Below are 22,534 nucleotides of genomic sequence, written 5' to 3'. Positions count from 1 at the left end.
AGCAGAGAGAGACCTGGGGGTGTTGGTTGACAGCAGCTGAATACGAGCCAGGGTGTGCCCAGGTGGCCCAAAAACCAGAAAAAATGGGGCCATCAGGAACAGGGCAGGGCTTATACCCCTGTATTCCACACTTGAGAGGCCACATCTTGAGTCTTGGGTTCTGTTTTGGGACCAACCCCTCTTCCGAGAAACAGATTGAGGAGCTGGAGCAGGTCCAGAGAAGGGCAAGGAAGCTGGGGAAGGGTCTGGAGAGCAGGGCTGGGGAGGAGCAGCTGAGGGCCCTGGGGATGTTCAGCCTGGAGAAGAGGAGGCTGAGGGAGACCTCCTTGCTCTCTGCAGCTCCCTGAGAGGAGGCTGCAGCCAGGTGGGGGTTGGGCTCTGCTCCCTAGTAACAAACGATAGGAAAAGAGGAAATGGCCTCAGATTGCACCATGGGAGGTTTAGGTTGGACATGAGAAGAAATTTCTTTCCTGAAAGACTGATTTCACAGCCTGGAACAGGTCGCCCAAGGAGGCGGTGGAATCCCCAGCCCTGGAGGTGTTTCGGGTACGGTGCTGAGGGCCACGGGTTAGCCCCAGCCACGGTACAGTTAGAGAACGGTTGGATTTCATCTGAAAAGTCTTTTCCAGCTGAAACGATTTCACGACTAGGGGATTACGACCCCTGGCCCGGGACGGCCCCGGCTGGGCGTGCGGGGCGGTGCTGGGAGGCGGGCCGGGGGCGGAGGCGCCGGAGCGGGGCCGGGCCGGGCCGTGGCGGTCCGCGGAGGGCAGCGGCGCCGTGCGGGTGTCAGGCGGCGCCCGGGTGCAGGCACCACGCTGAGCGCCCTGCCCGCGCGCCCCGCCTTGGGCGGTCTCCGGGAGCGGCTTTATTGTGTTTTGGATTATTTTATTTATTTTATTTTTTTTGAGGGGGAGAAGGTGCGAAATCCAACTGAAAATGAGCCAAAATGACTGAGAAAATGTCCAGCTTTCTGTACATCGGGGACATCGTGTCCCTCTACGCCGAGGGTTCTGTCAACGGCTTCATCAGCACGCTGGGGTGAGCGGGGCGCGGCGCGGTGCTGTGTGCGGGGGGCGGCTGCGGGGCCGTGCCACGCGGGGTCCGACCGCGGGCAGCGCAGGAAGCGGCCGGCAGCGCTACTGCCGCCTCGGCGGGGCAGGGAGCGAAAGTAGGAAGTGATGGGAGAGCGGAGGAACGAGAGCTGTGCTCACGGGCACAGGCCTGGGGCACCGGGACCCGGGCGGCGGCGGCTGGCGGCTCCTACCGGGACTGCAGCTGCGGGCCGGCCCAAACCGGAATGCCCGGCGCTTGCCCGCACCCGCGCCGGAGAGTGACCCCTCCGCTGTGCCCAAGCGCGGTAATGTCGTCATCATTTATGGCCAGCTCCTTCGGTTGGGGCATGTGTGTTTTTTGGGGGACAGAAGGCCGTAGAACAAACTTCTTCATTTCAAGAGTTCTCAACCATTGGAGCAGGCTGCCCGAGGAGGTGGTTGAATACCCATCCCCGGAGGGATTTCAAGGGTGTTTTGAGATGTGGTGCTGGGGGACGTGGTTTCACAGCAGCCTTGGTGGAGTTAGAGAATGGTTGGACTCAATAACCCTGAAGGTCCTTTCCAACCAAAATGATTCAAGGATTCAGGTATTCTGTTGCACGTCTGAGAGTTTTTGACAAGGACGTGAGGGCAAGGCTTCGCTTTCTTGCTTACGTTGTCATAATGCTCCTTAAATGTGCATTCCTTTATTTCTGTTTTGTGTTTGCCTGAAGTCCTGTCTGCAGTTGTACCTGATCAGTTATTTATAATCAGATATTTAATTTGGTGGGGATGCTTTTTCCACGACCCCTTCTTTTTACGGGATGAGGGGATGTAGTTTAGCTGTAGAGACTGCACTGAACTACTCCTGCTTGCTTTTTGTTAACCCTGACTGCTATAAATCCCCTTCAAATTCCAAAGGAGTCCGGGACAGAAAACCATAGTGAGTGATGACAGCAATACCCTGACATCTTTCTTTAAACCATTAAGAAGTTTCATTCTAATGACATGTCACCAGAGTGCAGATGATCCCTCTGGTGTTCGTAGAATAGCAGCTAAACTTGCTAAGGCTGACCCGCTCCTGATTGCCATGTGCCTGGGTCTCATTCCTGTCTGTTGTATTAGGGTGTCCTGAAGTTTTTCACTGGGGGATTGTAGGGAGAAGTAAGGGGCAGTCTTAAAATGGAAGCAGTGACTGACTGAGTTACTTTGAGTACTAAGGGTGCTTTTACTGGAGAAGAGTTTCCTCAGATGCTATCCTTGCTGCTCACTCGTTTCATCTGTTACTGAGTGTTTTTCGCTGTTGGCACTCCCATGGCACAGTCTTTAGACTATGCTGATTCTCTCCTCTTCCTTTGGAGTTAGGGCTGGGCTTTTACCCTCAGTTTTATATATGGGAAGCCAAGATCAGCATTTGCCAAAGGCAAGTGGGAGCTCTTTACCAAAAGAAATAACTGAAGTCGAGCTGATACCCCACTTGACAGGCTATGCATGCTCTCTTTTAGCCAACAACCTCAGCTCAAGAAAACTACGTATGAGACAGGGCACCTGTGTGTGTCTCTCCTTCAACAGAAGGCCAGGAGTTCAGGAATGCTGATACAGCTCTGTTAGCTTTTCAGTGCAACTGCTTCGTGCCCCACTCCTTGACATGGTAAATTTGCTCCAGAGCCAGGATGCTTGTATTTGAGTGCTGAAAGCCTTGGAGGAATTGTGAAGTCACCAGTGGCAAATTTCCCTGTCTGCTAAATGGGAATGCTGACCCCTTTGCTGGAGGTACTAGAGCTTGGATTGAAACCTAGAGTTGTGATGCTAAATTGTGTTAGCTGTGCCAGCTCTTGCAGTTAGTGCCCATGGACCAAAGACAGGAGCACAAGAGAAACAACTGCGTATTCAGGGAAAAGGTTTGTCCAGCTGCACACTGGTGATGCACCCAGTGCTAAACTCCTGCATCTCCTATGTTCTGGCAGGTTCTCTGTTTGCAAACATCTGAAAAGAGGTAGCCTTGTCTTCCAGAAGTCCCTTTTGCTGGTGAGGACAGAGTTGGGTAGAAGCAGGAACAGATGGGGGTTCTGTGGCGCTTGCCTGTATTGCTTCGGGTGCCGCTTTGCAGCATGCTGGGCCACCTAACGTGTGGCATACACTGTTGAGCCCATCGGGCAGGTCTAGCGACTGCAGCAGGCAGAGTCCTGCTTGTTTATTTTAAGCTGTCAAAGGCTAATTGTTTCTTAAACAAAGCATGAGTGAGGCCATTCTATAAATAAGTTAAAGTGCACAGCACCTCAAGGAGGGGAGGACTGTCACATCAGTGGACCTTACTCCTTGAAATATGGAGCCGGCTCAACAGATTTGTTTGGAGGGAGATTTCTAAGCCAAGGCTGTTTCATACATTTCAGAATGTTTTTTTTGTCACTTGTTAGTGCATACATTTTGATATGTTTGGTTTACCCAGAAAACTTAAAGCCAAGAGGACGGTGTGGCTGAGCTATCCAGACCAAGTGTAGGGTCAGGTTAATATCTACTATAATCTGAGTGTGCAGGTTAGGAGGTCCTGATCTCCCTGTTTAGGAGATGATGGATGTGTGCCTCTTGGCCCTGTGTCCAGGTGAGCATGTCAAGTGGTGCTAGACGAAGGCAGGGATGTCTTTCCAAAGCTATCTCTGCCCAAAAGGGTTTGAGAATTGCTGGAACAACGATGCTCTGTAAATGAGACCTAAAAGACTGGGACACTTCTTTGAGGTGGAAGAAACCTGTGCTCCTGTCCTTGTCCCTGGACTGTTTCCTTGCTAGGGATGGCTGGTGGATGTGTGAGGGCTCTGCCTTCAGATTTGATCTTTCTTAGCCAGAAGAGGAAGCTGACCCTCTCTTCTGCGGGAACTGGGGGGTAGTGCTGCAGTGTGGGATGTCGCAGGGTGGTCAGGCAGCCCAGCTCCAAATTCTTCCTCCTGTATCTTTATTTTAAATGAGAGTGGTTGTGCTCAGTTTGTGGAAGAAGTATAATCAGCTTATCTCCAGGAGGATGTTCCACACTGTGGATCCCAAGTGGAGAGGGATGTCTTGGGTTTACAGCAGAGGAGAAGGTTTTAGGGCTCTGTTGGCTACTACAGGTCTCTGGATACTTGAGATGCTGAGAGTCCAAGCAGTCCCCTGCTGTCTTTTCTGTTCTACTGAAAAAGCTGCTCTGCTGTGCTGCTGGCGTGCAATTATTTTTATTTTCTTTTCCTGCATCGAGGTTCTCTGAGCTTCCTCCTCCCCAGTTTCCTTCTTTAAAGGAGAATGCTTTTTAACGTGGATAAACAGAAAAGGAAGTGTCTGGGAAAAGTTTACATCCATGGGTAGCTTTCTGCCATTTCAGCATGTGCTTGGCATTACATTATGGGACTGTGCTAATAGTGTGGGTCTCCCCCCATTTTTGAGCTTTTAGTATGTTTCAGCTTGTGCACGGTTGGTGGCTTTATGCCCCCCAGGATGCATCTGTCAAGCTAGGCGATGGATCCAGGCATCTGAAGTTGTCCGAGACCAGTGCCTGAACCTTGAAACCGCCTTCCCCAATACTTTAGCTATAACGTTGGCAATGACGCATCCTGGGAATTAGAGCTGCTATTAATCCCCTACCAGTTCAATGAGGGGAAGAAGTACTTCTTGTTGGAGAGGTGGGAGAACATTAGCAACAGCAGCCAGCATCAACTGTTGGAAAGTGTGGGGTGGGCCTGTTAGCCACCAGCAGCAGCTGCATTCCTGCCTCACCTCCTCAGAAGCAGCTCTGTGCTACAGCAGTGAGAAACCTCGTGGAAAGTAATTCATGGAGCCTGCAGCTGGGCTTGCCTGCTGGGTGTGATGTGGCTGTGGGTGGTTGAGAGGTGCTGAGAGCTTTTTCTGATAAGCAGCAAGAAGCTTGTTGTATACTATTGCGACTCATTTTCTTGAGTTTAAGGTTGGGTTTTCTTAACAGCTACTCTTAGCTTGTAGAAGCGCTTGTCAGAACTTTCTTGTTTGACATGATTTTCAGTTTTATCTGTGCTCCTTCATTGGGCTGTTGTCTGTTAGGGATCTTACTGAAGTTGAACTTCATACACAGATTGAGTCAGTCATACTTTGTGAGTAGGTAAGATTAAGTAGAAAGCACTTATGGAACAGCACAAATCAAAATATTCCAAGTAAAACAAAGGCTAATGTGTCATCTTGGTGGCTGCAGGAGTGGTGCTAAGGGAAAAGATAAAGTCCTAGCATTGTTTCGGTTGGAAAAGACCTTTTAGCATCGTCAAGTCCAATCATTCTCTGACTCTGTTAAGGCTGGGGCTAAGCCATGGCCCTCAGCACCACAGCTCTGCCTCTCTGAAACACCTCCAGGCATGGGCATTCAGTCACCTCCCTGGGAGTCTGTTCCAGTGTTTGAGAACCCTTTCAGAGAAGAAGTTTCTTCTAATATCCAACCTAAACCTCCCCCGGTGCAACTTGAGGCCATTTCCTCTCCTTCTGTCACTTCTTACTAGGGAGAGGAGACCAACTCCCTCTGGTCTTTGCTGGGCAGTTTCCAGCCACTCTGCCTCCAGCCTGGAGCCTTCATGGGGTTGTGACCCAGTTGCAGGACCCAGTGCCTGGCCTTGTTGGATCTCATCCCGCTTGTCTCAGACCACTGACCCAGCCTGTCCAGGTCCCTCTGCAGAGCCTTCCTACCCTGCAGCAGATCAACTCACACCCAGCATCATCAGATGTAGTGACTGCTGATAGTGATGATGCTTAAAACACACCAAAGCAGTGTTTTCATCAGTGCACTTTTTTTTGGTTACGCTTGTCTCCTGTCTGGAAATGTAAGCAATGGTTAGGGAGAGTGTGTGTGCTTTAGTAGCACATTTTTCCTTCTGCCAGCTGATGAAATGTAATCAGTCAGGAAAGAAAAAGTCTCAAAAGTGAGAGTGGCACAACTAGAGTGACTCACAGTTCAATTCTCATACATACAGAATTAAATAACACTTAGGAAAGGGAAGCAGAGGTACAGGCACAGGAATCAGCTGTGCATGGTGCATACCTTGCCATTCAGTGCATGTGGCAAAGCTCATCTCTGCAGTTATCCACTCCCATAGCAATTAGGCAGCACTCCAGCTTTGCCATTCATAACAAACTTATTTCGATGCTCATTTCAGATGCTCTAACAACAGTGCTGGCTTTAAATAAACAATGAGACAAAAGCTTTCCACAAATCACCCTTGTGGGACTGCAGCAAGTTATGAGCCCTGGAGGAGCCTGCTTTGTGTCAGAGGTTTTGCTCGCACGTGGAGCACAGCCTGGGTGTGAAGGAACATAGGTTAGACTTAATTATGGTATTATGACTTATGAGACTCTGTGTTAAACTGTAATATCCTTGGTTCAACGAGCTCATTATCAGACAGAGTTTCTCCTCTGGAAAAAACCCAATTGATTCAATGTGAAAGTGAGTTCACATTTAAGCTGTGAAGCAGTAAGAGAAAATAAAGGAGAGCCTGAATTTTAAATTGAGATAAGTGGTGTGGCTGTCAGAACTTCTGTAGTCCTCAGCTGGGCTATGGCTAGTTCAGGGAGCAGTCAGGAAAGAGAGGGGAGGTTGTTCGAACTGCATGACTTCGAGTTTGATGTCACTTCCTTTTACACCACGAGATGGACTTGACAGTATTTGCATGGTTCTTAGACTGACTGCAAATCAAGGTCATCCTCTATTTTGAAGGTGCCACAGAAGAAGGGTTCAGATGAGTCTTTGACTTCCTCAGTTTGGAACATCGTCTCCTAAGAAGCACAAGGGCCTTTGCTCAGCCAGGTTTTTAGTATTTCTTCATTTAAAAAACCCACATAGAGTGAAAAAGATTACTTGCCTGGTAATGGTCTTGGCTTTGGCATCTTGGACAATTTCTGACTTTAACTGGTTCCTTTTGCTAAGGCAGACTCAATGCCAGCTGAAAGCGCTGTCCTCTTCTTGCCACCTGCCCCTCATGAGGGCGCCGGTCCGCAGACCTCATTCCTGCCCCAGACGTGAAAGTGGGGCCCGGTGAGCTCCGCCCCTCACAGAGAGCTGAAGCGTCAGGCTTAGGGGGAGAGTTTTGTGGAATGTCGTTGTTCTGAAATGAGGCTTTACATCATGATCATTGATGTGAAAATGAGGTGGGGCAATGTAATGCTTCTTGGGTTGAAGCCCAGCTTTAATGTCACAGAGGTTTCCCTATTTATGTAATATTGTATCTTGCAATATGCATGATGTGATAAATGCTTTGCACTGTAGTGCTACAGTAAGAGCAGTAAAGCTGACAGCAGTCCAAGTTTTAAATAAGATTTTCAGGTACCTTTGTAGATATCTTCACATCTCATCACTGCCATCTTGGCATGCTTTTTATAAAGAACAGTAGAACACAGGAAAAAAGTCCTCTCCTTTAAATGATACAAGTACCAAAAACCATAGTGGATTTTTGTTTTGAAGTGGTGAGGAGATAATTTGTGTCAGGCTGTAGGTGACTGCTGTTACCTCCATTCACTTGGAAAAAGTGAACTAAAAGAACAGTGGCAAAGTTTCATGACATAATTTCCTTTATAGGTAGATCCCTAGATAGATCTTCAGAAGTACTGAAAGATAAATGAGGATTTGATCATGAAACCATTGGCAGGCACCTGGCTCTTCAGAGAGGGCACTGCTGTGGACTCTGAGCAGCAGCAGGGTTTGGGTTAAGAGCTGTGCTGAGTTTGCATTAACAATAACTTCTCTTCAAAACCAAAACAAGGTCAGGGGCTGGCAGGCAATGAGTCTTGTCTCTATTAACTTCTGTAGTTGAACAGGCTTTTCTGCCACTGAATGTAAGCACCAGTTACTGCATTTCCCTTCCTGTAATGTTTAGGGTATAGTAAAACTATTACATGTAAAGTTCTGTTATAACGTCTCACTTGGAACAGTGCTGTGCCTTAGGCTGGTGGAGTCAAACTCCTGCTCTGTGCGACCATTTCGTCTGGTCCTTTTCTGTTCCACAGCAGATTAAACTGTCCACTGTGATTAGGCTGCTCTTAGTACTCTCAGACACTGGCACAGACTGTCCAGGGAGGTGGCCAAGTCCCCATCTCTGGAGGTGTTTGAAAGAGGCAGAAATGTAATGCTGAGGCATGTGGTTTAGCCCCAGCCTTGGCAGAGTTAGAGAATGGTTGGATTCAATGATCTTGAAGGTCGTTTCCAACCAGGGTGATTCTGTGATTGTCCAACAGGATCATTTTACTTGAGCAGAGCTGGAAGTGGGATGGTTCTAGTTTGGGTTTTCAACTGTGGTTCAGTGAGCTCTTTACTATGAGGGTGGTGGAACACTGGACCATTGCCCAGGGAGGTGGTAGAGACCCTATCCTTGAAGGCATTCAAGGTCAGGCTTGATGGGGCTCTGAGTGATCTGATCTAGTTGGGGATGTCCGTGCTCGCTGCAGGGGATGACTGTTAAAGTTCCCATCCAACTCGGTGTGTTCTATGATTCTGTGGATCTGAAGTAGGCTTAAAGGGCAGCATTGTAGTAAGGGATCAGACACAAGCAGTGGTGTGGCTTGCTCAAGGTTGTTGGCAAGTTGTGGATTGGTAAGATGTGGAACGTGAACCTGCAGAAGTTAAGTTGTCTTATCTCATGTAAGCCTGAGGGTAAGCCTCTCGTGACAAAATCAATGCATTGATGTTTCCAGGTGTCAAGTTTGCTTTTTTAAAAAATACATATAGCTAAAGATGCAGAATGAGGTTTGTCTTTGCAATAAGAAAAGTGTGCTGAAAGGGATTTTACACTTGCTGGCGCTATTGCCATGTTCATACACCAGCTGGAGCCTCCTGGACCCTGGGAAGTGTAATTACTGATCTTAATTTGTAATGGATGTGCAAGATAAAATCCTTCCTCCTTTATGCAACCAGACAGCTGAAGTAGCAGAAGTCACCACCCAAGGCACACAGGCTTGGTAAAGCCTGAGTAAAGCTGAGCCCTGTTACCCAAGAAGCTTCTTAGGAAGGAATCTGGCATCGGTAAGGTCAGCTGCACAGGCCTGAGCGAGTAGGGAGAGAGGGAAGGTAGGGCAAAACCCAGGCCTAGCCAGAGAGAGCCTGATGTGCTGGCTTAGGGAGCAGAAAACAGAGTGCTGCTGAGCACTGTTCTTTCTGAGATTCTGAGATGTCTCTGAAAGCTGCAACACAAACTCCTGATGTTTGATGTCTATGTCCAGGAAAATGAGAATTTATGAATTCTTTCCAGGTAAATAATCAAGAAAATGCCTCTGATGCACTCCCAGCTGAGCCACCTGAGGGCTGTAGGCATTAGCAGGGCTGTGCCTTTGCAGGCATTGGCAGGTCTCCCAATGAACTCTTGAAGATTTTATTGTCTCTGGCTTGGACAACAGGAGAGCATTTGGGGAGATAATTGGTTCTCACAGTCACCATAAAGTGTAGCATCCCCTCAGAATGGCAGGATGAGGTGTGACAGTCACACGAGGCAAGCTTAGAGTTCAGAAGTAAGACAGTTCCTAGGAAGTTCTGTTCTCTGGACCCAATTCATCACCCAATCCATCTATATTGAGAGCTCCAGACCTGCATGCCGTACTCTAGCTGAGGCTTCACCAGAGCAGAGTGAAGCAGCAGAATCACTTCTCTGGATCTGCTGGCAATGCTGCTTTGGATGCAGCCCACATCTTTGCCTCTTTGGAACACCTCCAGGGATGGGGATTCAGCCACCTCCCTGAGCAGCCTGTGCCAGGCTTTGAGAACCCTTTCAGTCAAGAAGTTTCTTCTCAGAGAGAGCCTAAAGCTGCCCTGGTGCAACTTGAAGCCATTTCCTCTTTGTTACTAGGGAGAAGAGACCAACCCCCTCCTGCCTCCTATCTCCCTTCAGGGAGTAGTAAAAAACGAGGTCTCCCCTCAGCCTCCTTTTCTCCATTCTAGACAACCCCAACATGTGTTGTAATAGTCTACTTTGCAGTGAGAAGTACATGGTCTAAAGAGACCAAGCTGCTTTCTAGACCAAAGTATAAGATTTACAGCAAGCTGGGGTGAAGGAAAGTGTTTTTTTCAGTAGCTGATTTTCATCCATTATCTCTCTTTAGCAGAAATCATAGGAGAAGTAGAGGCATTTTATCCCTTTAGTCACAAAGGACTGAAAATATCTTGTCAGATCTTCTTTCCAATCACTTCAGTCCTCCAAAGATCCTGAAGATGCTGTATTCCCAGGCTTACCTGAGTGATGGAAAGCCTTCAGGTATCCTCAGATACTGTCAGAGTGGTCTTTTGGCTGCAGGTATGGTGGAAGAGTTTTGAAATGTCTAAGTTATGGCTGGTTTTGCTCAAGAACAGGGTATTTTTATGTGATGGGAATTTGAAGGATCAGATCTGGGTGCTTGTTTGCTAAGAATTGGTAAAGGCAGTCATTACTTCTGATAAAAACAGGTGCAGTTTTCTCCCTGACTTGGGCATCCAGAAGAAATGTGGATCTTATGCTGGATCTGAAATATCTTGTACAAGTTCTCAGTCTTTCTTTAGGTGGGACTGAATTCTTCAGAGGTAGGTTATTTAGTTGGCAAGCAGCAGAAGGAGGGCAGTTTCCTTGATGCAGTGAGATATGTTAGCAGCTCTTTGTGCAGTGTCTGGTCCTGGTCTCGGGCTGTGCAGCCTGAGGTGATTCACTGCATTTCCCTGTTTCCAGCATTTCATCTCTTGTGTCAGTTGTGGAGCAGCAGGAAGGCCATTTTGTCCCTGTTGCTGAGCTCTGCTGTCCTGAAAGAGCAGTTTGTGCTGTCAGTAGCATTGTTTGCGCCACTGGCACTGCCTCTGCCACAGCACGTGCAGTTTGTGTGCTTGGTGGGGCATTGAAGGGAAAATTTGAGTAGTAAAGGGTTCACACAGCCCAAAGAGTAGAGAGCAAGTCATTATTTATCACTGAAGAGTCAATCTCATCATGCACAGTTTCTGCTTCTAGAGTGGTTTGCACGATGAAGCAAGATGCCAGTGAGCTTTGGTGTCATGCAGGCTTGCAGGATGCTCTGATCTTTGCCCATAGCAGGCATTTATCTCACCACTACCCAGTTTGTGGATTGAAGGTAGGGTCTTCTAGGATAGACAGTGCAGAGGAAGGGCTTGAGCATTGCCTAGAAGCTAGCGAGGTCTTCTATAATGGTGTGGCTGTGAATTACTTGAGATGCTTTCTGTAAAGGCTGAACTCTCCAAGGGGTGGCAATGGATAGGACTTCAACACTGCCCCAGCTGGCTAGTGGCTCTGTTTCTGGGGAGGATGGGTTTTCTTTTTGGAGGCTGGCAGGGCCAGTGGAAACCTTAACCTAATGCCTTGGAGGCCACGTGAATTTTGGCGTGGAGCAACTGCAAAGGAGTCTTGGCTGCAGGGGCTTACAGGGGAGTGCTGGGAGGTCCTATTTTACCTCTCCCACCTTTGCTGCCATGTGTTAAGAGGAGGGGCAGTGGGGTATTTGTGCCATCCCTTGCAGGTGGTGAATTTAGTGCTTGCCCATCAGATGTTTTCTGGGCACTGTGATGCCAGAGTCAGCAGAGAATCTGATCCAAATGCTAGCTGAGAGTCTGTGTTGCAGCTAGGACAAGATCTGTACAAAGTTAGCTGGCAGGAACTTGTGCTCAGCTATGGTGAGCAAAGTGCTGTGATACTTCCTTCTGATTTCAGATGACAAGCTAGATACAAACTTTTGTCTTGTATAAACACACAGCTTTATGTGCAAACAAACAGTTATTTTTGGTACTTGTTTCCTAGAAAAAAAAAAAGTAAAAATAAACAAAAACATGTTCTAAAACCTCTTCATTGGAAGACAGGCTGGACAGATGGGCAGAGTCCAAGGGCATGAGATTTAACACATCCAAGTGCCAGGTTCTACATACTGGCCACAACAACCCCATGCAGTGCTACAGGCTGGGGTCAGAGTGGCTGAGAGCAGCCAGGCAGAGAGGGACCTGGGGGTGCTGGTTGATGGTAGGATGAACATGAGCCTGCAGTGTGCCCAGGTGGCCAAGAGGGCCAATGGCATCCTGGCCTGCATCAGGAACAGTGTGGCCAGCAGGAGCAGGGAGGTCATTCTGCCCCTGTACACTGCACTGGTCAGGCCACATCTCGAGTACTGTGTCCAGTTCTGGGCTCCTCAGTGTAGGAAGGAGGTTGACTTGCTGGAACAAGTCCAGAGAAGGGCAACAAAGCTGGGGAGGGGCTTGGAACACAGCCCTGTGAGGAGAGGCTGAGGAAGCTGGGGCTGCTTAGCCTGGAGAGGAGGAGGCTCAGGGGAGACCTTCTTGCTCTCTAAAACTCCCTGAAGGGAGGTTGTAGCCAGGTGGATGTTGGTCTCTTCTCCCAGGCAACTAGCACCAGAATAAGAGGACACAGTCTCAGGCTGTGCCAGGGGAGGTTCAGGCTGGAGGTTAGGAGGAAGTTTTACAGAGAGAGTGATTGCCCATTGGAATGGGCTGCCCAGGGAGGTGGTGGAGTCACCATCCCTGGAGGTGTTCAGTATTCAGTAGGAGACTTGACAGGGTGCTTGGTGCCATGGGTTAGTTGATTAGGTGGTATTGGATGATAGGTTGGACATGATGATCTTAAAGGTCTCTTCCAACCTGGTCTATTCTCTTCTGTTCTATTAGAAGAAAGAACAGACAAAGACTCATGCTGGCTTCAATTCCCATAACTGCTGGCACAAAGCTGTGGAGCAGCCAGATGAGCAGCACGTGGCGAGGCGCAGGAACGGTCTGTACTGCTTTGAAGTTGCCAGAGCAGCACGTAGGTGCCGTGGGAGAAATCCTTGTCTGTTTCTCTGTGCCCATTCAGGTTTAACCAATATCTGTTTGTATCTTGATGGATCACAGGAGGGCAGTTCACTTGTGAGATCTTAGTTAGAGCACTGTACTGATGGAAGAATTCAGATATGAATACCCTGCGGTGTCACAGCTTACTGTGCCTTGGTGGACAGTGTTTGCAGCCACTGAGGCTGTGGAGATACATTCTGCAAGGATCAGTGGCTGCACGTCACTGTTCACCATCAAAACAGTTTATGAGAGGTCTTCTTAGCTCTCTCTAGGCAACATGAGTTCATATACTTAAACAATTTAGTAGATGATTTGTGCTAAGGGAGTTGACTGTTGCTTAGAGGCAGGCAGACTCTTGGAGGCTGTAATGTGAAATGAATGAACTAGCTCAGCATTTGCTTTTGCCCTTTCCTGCATTTGGCTCAACTTGGTGTTTTTATGGAATGTTTATGAGTCTTTTAACTTGGAGAAGTGTCAGGCATCACCTAGACACGTGTTGTTTTATTTCCATGTGTCAAATTGGAAAATAATAGAGAGTTCTGCTTCAGAGAGGTACTTGAGGAGGGAAGGCTGGCAGGTATGATTTTCAACCAGAGAGAAAGCATGAGGAGAGAATGTTTGCTTAGCAGGAGGCCAGACCATCTGCCACTCAGGCTGAAGCACCCCTATGTCCTCTTAAACGGAAGTGTTAATCAAAATATAGCAGGGTAATTGTTTATGCGAGTGGGTGAGATTATCCCAGACAATGAGGTGCTGTTTAACTCGGAGAAACAACTGTGTGGTCATACACAAAGCTGCATCACAGAGATAGTCAGATGGCTTTAATAAAATCTGGAAAGGTGATAAAAATGAAGCTGATTTTTGGGTGGGGTGCTGTGCTATCTGTTCAAATCAGATTATAGCTGAGCAGTATTGTTCACTATGCACAAATGAACAGAGAATGTGGCTAAGGCAGGGAGCAGGCTTTTAATCTTAATGTACCAGGCAGCAGGTTAATTTCTTGTGATAAGGTGTCCAAGAGGGCTGTGGAGCGATAAGGGAAAGCTTAGAATGGTTTTACTGTGCTGGATATAATTTCACAACGTTAGCTTGGCTTCATCAGGGCTTTTTAAATGGGGATTGTGCACACCAATTAGTTTAACTTGAAACTAGATGTGAACTTTGGTATGCTTTTTAGGGTCCAGCTTCACCTTTCAGGGAAACTGCAGTAGCAGGCCAGCCTTGCAGCTGCGAAGTGAGTATGGGATGGGAAGCAGGGTGGCTTGGACACAAACCTCGTCTCAGGCTTGCCTGCCATTGCATTGAAGACTGTAGGCTGGCACAGCGAGGGGGACTATACGGAGTACCCTGAAGGGTGGAGTACATTCTTCCTGGGAAGGATTCCATTAAGAAAGTAGAAAAGAACAGCCTGAGAGAGCTGGAATCTCCAGAAAGGGAGGTGTGTCTTTCTGTTGCATGTCTGCCTGGTCCCCACTGCACTGGCCCAGGGTTGGTCATGGGGGAATAATGATGACTACTTACTCCCTAATGCACCACGTTCTCACCTTGCATGTTCATCCTCAAGTCAGGTCTTGTCTTTCCTCCTGTCGCTGCTCGTGTTGGTTTTCCCCCTCCTCACTGCAGTAGGTGCAGGAGTCCTCCCTCATGCCTCATCTCACATCCCACTGCCTGCCTTTCTCACATGTCAGATTTTGCCCCTTCCCCTCACACCTGTTGGTTGAGGGCATGTGTTGGGCAGCCATGATCATTCCAAACTGCTTATTGTAGCAGGGCAAGCTGAAACCCCACCAATGCTTCCTCACAGGCTGCATTCTGGCTGTGCTCAGGGTGCAGAGGAGCAGATCCTGAGGTCCTCCCCCTGCAGTGCCTCCTGCCAGCCAGCACTGAGAAGCTGCTTGCCCTGCACTGTGACAAGTCCCGATGGTGAATGGAGAAGAGGAAATAATGTCTTTATCCACCCCCTCCATGTATACAATGAGAGGAAACACTAACAAACTGAGTGAGGTAAAACAGCTTTCCTCCCACAGCACCTTCTAACATCTCTTCGTCCTGCTTCATCTTCTCTAAGCCCCGCTCGTTGGGGCTGTCCTGTGGGGAGGGTGCCCAGCCTCCAGGCAGCCAATGTCTGCCTCTGCCAGCTGCTGGGCTCCAGACTTCCTCCAGCAGAGCAGCTTGGGCAGCCTCTGCTTGCTGCCAGCAAGGGGCTGCTGCTATGGTGCAGGAGACTGTGGTGGCTGCAGTGGAGTGGAGCATGGTGGAAAGGCTTCGGTTTCTCAGTTGGCATTGAGAGGGGCTGTGTGAAAGCCTTGCTTGGTCCTGTTGAGGGGAGTGAGGGCACCATGCCCTTTGACTTGGGCAAAAGAAGGTCTTGCCTGCCTTAGCATACTGGAGCTGGTGTGGAGCAGCACTGTGTGACTCCGGACACCGCAAAAGGAATTATAGTGTCCAGAAGTTAAATGAGAAGAAGAAGGGGGGGGAAGGGGGTAGGTGGGAGGGGTGAGCAGAGGAAATACTTGGAGATGTCTGCAGTTCTTCCTGTTTGTTTCTGAAAATTATGAGTCAGATCCCCCACAAACAAAAGAGAGGGGTTTGAAAAACCCTGAGAGTTTAAAAAAGTGCTCATCCATGCCTGTGTTCTCTTGATCTCCTGGCTTGGCCTTCAGAGCTGGAGGCCAGCCTCATGTTTCTCTGGGCAGTGGTGCTCTTTCCTTTTCAGTGAAAGCAGAGTGGGATTTCATACCTATGTTCATTCAGCATCAGGAAGTAAAACAATAGAAAAGATAGCAAAAGCCACAAAATCTGGAATAAAATCTGATACCGTTGTGGCTCTTCTAGAGCTGACTGCTTTGACTCAGACTTTTGCAACATGAGTTAAGTGTAATCCTCACACCAGTTTGCCTTTGCTTTGTGAAGGACACTTTGGCACAAGAGGGAGAAGGTGCACTGCAGGTGTCTGGGTTACGTTGGGGAATAGCAGTGCTTTCCAGTCACTGATCCAGGAGGAACCATGCTCCTTTTTCCCAAGCCACACACCATCTGCACTTTTAAAGCTCACAGATTTGGTGGGATGATAAAATGAGCATTAAAAAGTGTGTGCACAGCAGCAGCGCATGTGGAAGTGAGCATGAAATGGATACCATTCTTCCACTTGGTGCCCCTGAAGTGCAGGCTTCTCTGGAGGATGTCGTTCCTTGGCTTCTCTGCCAGCTAATTCCTGGTAAGTGTATGTAAGTGGGAAAGGACTCAGTCTCCAAACACAAGGTGCTTATTTGCAGGTGTTTACCCTCTGGTATGGTGTCAGGGTAGACTGTACAAGGAGACCTGGAAGCGTTTCCCTCAGCTGAGAAGAATGCTGCAGAACTGGAGAGCCTTCACGTCAAAGGCCGAGCTCACTGTTGTAAGGGAGCTCCTTGTAAAGGCACACCTGGCAGGTGCCACAACACTTGGGCAGCTGACAGCACAGCCTGGCCAGCAGGGTCCTTGCTCTGGTGTTGATGTTGTGATTCAAATCCTCTCCTGTCCCAGCTCAGCATGATGTTGGTACCTGGAGCACAGGTGCAAGTGCTAGGTGCAGGATGAGACCATTGTCACAGCATCTTCTGCCATGTCTGTGCTATGGAGCAAGCAAGGTGCTCACGTGTGGTCTGGGGTGCCACAGCCTGTACCACTAAATGGCTAAGGATGGTTCCTGGTGGTGTGATTTTGGAGCTAACACTGTTTCATAGTTTCATAGTTTCATTCAGGGTTGGAAGGGACCACAAGGATCATCTAGTTCCAACCCCCCTGCCACGGGCAGGGACACCCCACACTAGAGCAGCCTGGCCAGAGCTTCATCCAGCCTGCTCTTAAACACCCCCAGGGACGGGGCCTCGACCACCTCCCTGGACAACCCATTCCAGGGTTTCACCACTCTCATGGTGAAGAACCTCCTCCTCACATCTAGCCTGAATCTCCCCACCTCCAGCTTCATTCCATTCCCCCTAGTCCTATCACTACCTGATATCCTGAGAAGTCCTTCCCCAGCCTTCCTATAGGCCCCCTTCAGATACTGGAAGGCCACAATTAGGTCACCTCGGAGCCTTCTCTTCTGCAGATTGAACAGCCCCAACTCCTTCAGTCTGTCCTCATAGGAGAGGTGCTCCAGCCCTCTAATCATCCTTGTGGCCCTTCTCTGGACACGTTCCAGCACCTCCACATCCCTCTTGTAATAGGGGCTCCAGAACTGGACACAGTACTCCAGGTGGGGTCTCACCAGGGCTGAGTAGAGGGGGAGGATCACCTCCCTCGACCTACTAGCCACACTTCTCCTGATGCAGCCCAGGATCTGATTGGCTTTGCGGGCTGCAAGTGTCCCTGGACTCTGTGCATAGATGGGGCTGGAGGAGTCCCAGAAGCTCCACCAGGACTGTGCAGCCACTGTGGCTGGAGCACTGAGGTCTGCTGCGGTAGAGATGAGGTTTTCTGTGCCACACGGACCCTGGGAGCATTTCAGGGCATGTTAAGTGTGCATTGAAACCAGAGGGGGAGCACCTTCATGGAGGTCAGCCTGAGAAAGGTTTGAAGCAGGTTTGGGGCTTGAACTTGCTCGTTAAGGCATCTTCCCATCTAGCAGTGCTGGTTCTGGAAAAACACACCCAAGTAGCACAGCAGTGCACTGGCTCTCTTTCCACCTTTACTTTTGTGCCTGTAGACCCTCAGAGAAGCTGCAATTTTGCCATCTTGTGTGCAGCTGCTGTTTCCAGCTATCCTGCTTCCCAACTTCTTCCCCTGGGGAAGGAGCAATCCCAAGCATCTCCTCAGCACAGGTATGTGCGACTCTCTCAGTGAGCTTCTGTAGGTTGGGTGTAGATGTGGCAGAAGGCTCCAAGAGCTGCTCCCAGCAACTGGAAAAGCAGCTCTAAGAGAATCTTGAGCAGCTCCCCAAATAATCTCTCCCAGTAGGAAGCTGTCTGTGCTCAGTTTGAAAGCAAGTAGAGCTGCTGTTTGTTGTTTGGGAGGTGTTTTTTAACTTGCTTCAGAAGAAACAAAAAAAGTAAAGAGAATACAGAAAAATTAAAACTTGTAAACTTTTATTGGTGCAGAAAGAGAACAAAACAATCTGCCGTTGAGAGAGCTGGGGCCGCGTCCACGCGGAGCTCTCTTATCCTGCAGTAACTGCAGATTGTCGCTAGCAGCAGTGAGAGCTGCACACCTATCGAAGGGCAAGCAGTGGGACTCAGGCAATTCCTGCGAACCAAGTCATGGTCCCTGGGGCAGAAGGGAATGCTGAAGGCAGCAGCAGGCTGTGGGGAGCTGAGTTATGTGCTGGCTACAGGCATTGGTGGTGGTTCTGCCATTAAACTGAAACTGAGATGTTAGGGGGTCTGTGTTCTGCAAGCCAGAGCTGCTTTCAGAAAGCTTTCCTAATAACAGTAGTTTTATCCTTTCAAATTTTTAGCTTTAAAAGAATGTCTTAATACAAATTTCATCCAAAAAAGTCTGTTTTGCTGTGCAAGATTTTCTTCTGTTGAAGGCTTTTAGGCTATCACAACATGCTTGCATGTTAGTGTTACATTTCGTGATTCCAGGGGAAAGAACAAAAACAGAGAAGAAGGAAGAAATCAGCCATCTCCTTGGGTTTGTGGGAATGCCATTTGTTGGTCAGAGGTATTGAGACAGACTGAAGCCAAAACAAGCCGGGGAGCAGAGCACCACTGTTTTGGAGAATCATAGCAGGAGTCCGTGTGACTGGGTGGGGTGTGCTGGCACTCCTCCCATTGCCAGGTCCCAAGTGCCCTCTGACAGCAGAAAACAAGTACCCCTGCCCCCCTGAGAAGTGTCTTCTGTCTGTAGCGTTGGCGTGAGGATCTTGAAATGCCGTGCCTTTATCAGCACAAGTTGGCCTGCCCCAGCTGAGCTCAGCACCATTTTCCTTGCCTAGGAATGACTTGCCAGGAAATCTGAAAAACGGAGACTAAAATCTTAGAGGCATGCCTTGTGCCCTCTGCTGCGATCTGCCAACGCCGTTTGGTTTGGCTGTCGTCATTTACTTCATCCTTCTGATGTGCACAGTGCCTCAAAAGCGGGCATTTACAGTTTGTAATGACTGAGCTTCTGAAGCCCTTGCAGGCCAAAAGCATGACTGGGTGTAACACAAGCCAGACAATACCGGAGTGACATTGAGGAGTCATAGCTGGCTGGCTTACCTGAGCAGGTAAAATATGGTATCTCCCTGTGCTACCTTTCTGTCTCCATGGCATTTGATACCATTCCAGGTGACCTGCCCAAGCACTTGTCAGCGTGGTGAGAAGGGCTGAGTGCTCCTGAGCTGTGTGGCTGAGATAAAATGCATCCAGCCTTCTTGTTTTGTGCTGTGGGTGGTTCGTGGTGAAAGGTGCCTGCTGCTAAAGATGCTTTGAGAAGTCTGGAATGCTTTAAATACACAGAAGTTTGCTTTCCCAGAGTAGGAGTATTCATTTCATAGCTTCTGTCCGTGTTAAGCTTTGTGCTTGTAGCAATTAACGTTTGTTTGAAAAGGAAAGGGTAACATTGCTAAAGTTTGAGCCAGGAGTCAGACTTTCTAACCTCTCTCTGTGTGCTGCTGCACCTCACTGGTGTGTAACAGTTCTTTAAATGCTGTGTGCTGCCTGCCGTGCTCCCATTGATAACAGGGATTTGGGACACGGAATCTTCCTAAAGGGTACAGAGGCTTCTGCTGTTGGTACAGGGAGGAGCCTGTTTATTTTCTGGGCAAGCTAGGGTTAATAGAGGGGGCCCTGAAGGATGAAAACGCTGGCTTTGGAAAGGAGACAGGAAAAAGGGCAAATTTCCTATGGCAGAACTAAATGGTAGAGCTGTAAATCACTTGAAGCAGGGACTGATAGTCAAAAGGAGCATGAAGTCATGCTTGGGGAAGGGTGAGATGTGATGACTGTAGGGATTTGGCAGGAGACTGCTTGAAGCAAGCAAGAAGTGGGCTGACCTAGATGCCTGATAAGAGACTCAATGAAATGAAAAGTGGGTGGATTGGAGAAGAACTGGGTGGACCCTGGTTGTTCTAGTGTTTATATATTTGGTGTTTGGTCTCCAGGGCAGCAAAATGCTAATAACCTATTGTTCCTTATTGGTTGGCTCCTCTGTAACATGACTGGCACCTTCCTTCCCAAGCAGTTACAGTGTGCTGCGATGTGTGGAGCGTGGGAGAGGCTTTGGAAGTGAGAGCTGCAGTTAGGAAGGGAAGAAGTGTGCTGGGTGGAAGGTGCTCTGATAAGGAGGCTGTGTGCAAAGCAACATCTGAGGAGCAGTGGCAGGGAGGCTTTGGAGGGCTGGCTTTTTGTGTCTTTGGGATGTAACCTCAGCATGATTTGTGATACGATGTTGAACAAAGGTTCTGCTTGGCTCCACTGGCAATTGAAATGTCCAGCTCCTCTTGTCCATTTTCAACGTTACCCTGTCTGTCTGCTGCTGCCAGGCCTTGGGCTGCTCAGACAAGCAGTCAAGTGCTGAGACTGTAAAGAGGGTAAAAGTTGAGCAGTGCAGTTACATGTGAGAGACAGTCTGTTTGCTCGTGTGCTTGCTCAGGTACTGTTTTGCTTAATGATACTGGCTGTGAAAAGTGGAAGCCTGTTGGTTGGAAGAGATAAAAGGTGTTTCAGGGTGGTGGCTTTTCTAAATTGAAGGCACAAAACTGGGATAAATAGAATAGAATAAACCAGGTTGGAAGAGACCTTCAGGATCGTTGTGTCCAACCCATCATCCAACACCACCTGATCAACTAAACCATGCAACCAAGCACCCTATCAAGTCTCCTCCTGAACACCTCCAATGATGGCTGCTTTCTTGGACAATCTGGAAAGTGTCTTACATTATGAAAGATCCATAAAATTCATTAAATCTATCATCATTCTGTTTTTTCTTCCACTGGTTTTCGTTCTTTCAGAGTGCAGCTGTGTTTCAGTAGTGAACTTCAAGTGCCTCATTGTGATTTTCAAGGGCTGTTGCTAGGGTTATCCTTGGCCCTTGCACTACATCTGCAAGTTCCTAGAAACCTTTGGTGCATTTACCTTCAGAAGAGCTTGCAGGACACGCAGATTGATCCAGCATGTGTGATTCATACGTGTGCACCTGGGTGCCTCTGGCCCTTTCTGCCGACATCCCTGCCCTGTTCTTACACTGCAGCTGCCCAGCGCCGCGCCTCGCCTCAGTGCATCCTGCCTCCAGTTTGCCCAGGCACGCCGAGACCCCCCACTGATTCTTCACTGACTCCTGTTTGTATTTTCAGTGGGAGTCCCTACAAAGGCTGCTGTTCTGCTCAGGAGAGAGGTTTGGTGGGAATGACTGCAGGCTGTTTCCTTGATTCTGCCTAAGGAGCAGAGCTGTGTGGGAAGCTGGAAGTTGTTTATGTTAGCCAAGTTCTGAACACAAATGATGAATGATATGGGGAGAAAGCTGATCCTGGCCTTTTGTTGCTAAAACAACAAAAAACGAGAGGCACTCTATTTAAAGGTGCTTGTAAATGCTTTTACACAGGTATGCCTTAAACATGGAATTAATTGCTACAGATAGGATATCACTACAGAATTACAGAGTAGTGGAGGTTGGAAGTCACCTCTGGAGATCATCCAGTCCAACCCCCTGCTAGAGCAGGATCACCCAGAATAAATCCCACAGGAATATGTCCAGGTGGGTTTGGAACACTGCAGAGGAGGAGGCTCTGCAGCCTCATGTTCAGTGTGGCTTTGTACACTGGAGTGTGAGGTCCTAATGGCTTTAAGCACTTGGTGGTCTGTGAGGCTGGCTGTGTGCAGCAGCATGCTGAGGAGCTGCCCTTGCAGACAATGGACAAACTTTTGCTGGTTTCAGTGGGGAATGACTGGGCAGCTCCCACAGGTGGTCCCATCTGTGTTGTTGCTGTCACCTGAACACAAAGGGGTGTGCATGACCTCCAAGGCTGTCATTATTGTTCTGACTTCTCTGGTGATTTATGGCAGCCCCCAGGGAGCTACTGTGTAACTGTGGTACTGTATTGTATAACTCAATTACTGCAGTACAACAATTACTTAGAGGCATGAACCATCTACTTCATGTGTTCAGGGGAGATGTGGCACAAATTGAAGTCCTGTCATACATGTACAAGGAACTTCTTTATCATTTGTGTGCTGCCAGCATGTGAAAACCTGAAATGCAGTTGTGTTGGATCTGCTGGTGCTGAGCGACAGTGGAGGGCACAAAAATTGTCTGCAGTCCAGCTGAAGAACTAAGCCCTTTGAAGTTTGCCAAAGCTTCTTTGGTGATGCAGTGGCTTGAATGTTGGCATAATAATTTCAATTGGTATTTAAATAACCAGCAGATGTGATGGTGTCCTATAATATCCTGCCTTTATCAGAAAAGTCATGTCTGGTGCACTTGGGCTGCCCGTGCAAACCAGCAGGCAAGTGGTCTTACACTCCGCAGCACTGTGGTGTGGTAGAAGCTGCAGGTGCCCAGGACCTATTGTAGCTCAGCCTGTAGCTCAGTCTCACACACCTCAAATAGGTTGTTTGCAAGTGACAAGGGTTGTGAATTGCTGGTTGTTTAATGCAGCCACCTAGCAGGCTTCAGTAACAGACAGACAGCTGCCCTTCGGCTTGGGATGAAAAGCAGGATTTGAAGGTTTTGTGTGTCTGCGTTTGCAGAGCCTCTCCTGTTCCATTCTGCAGAACAGGCTGTGCCATGTGCAGCTTGCCTCCCACTGCAGTGCCATAAAAAG

At 48.7% G+C, this 22,534-nt stretch overlaps 1 protein-coding gene across 4 annotated transcripts in view; it reads left to right on the top strand.

Moving 5' to 3' along the window:
* Nucleotides 1-527: 527 nt before the first annotated feature.
* ITPR2 (inositol 1,4,5-trisphosphate receptor type 2) overlaps nt 528-22,534 on the top strand; it is a 171,733-nt gene continuing 149,726 nt past the window's right edge. For 2 of the 4 annotated variants that reach the window (XM_068142875.1, XM_068142874.1), the window contains exon 1: nt 535-1,041. In XM_068142875.1, the coding sequence (XP_067998976.1) occupies nt 950-1,041 (92 nt within the window). In that variant the 5' untranslated portion in view covers nt 535-949. Of the gene's footprint in view, nt 1,042-22,534 lie in introns of all 4 variants that reach the window. The other 2 variants (XM_068142880.1, XM_068142876.1) reach the window with 2 other exon arrangements.

The sequence above is a fragment of the Melanerpes formicivorus genome, unplaced genomic scaffold (assembly GCF_026170545.1).
Source record: "Melanerpes formicivorus ecotype bairdi unplaced genomic scaffold, bMelFor1.0.p_v2 SCAF_8, whole genome shotgun sequence".
In the NCBI taxonomy this organism is placed as follows: domain Eukaryota; kingdom Metazoa; phylum Chordata; class Aves; order Piciformes; family Picidae; genus Melanerpes; species Melanerpes formicivorus.
Note: the sequence above shows the minus strand (reverse complement) of the source record. Positions and strands in the feature narration are given on the sequence as shown.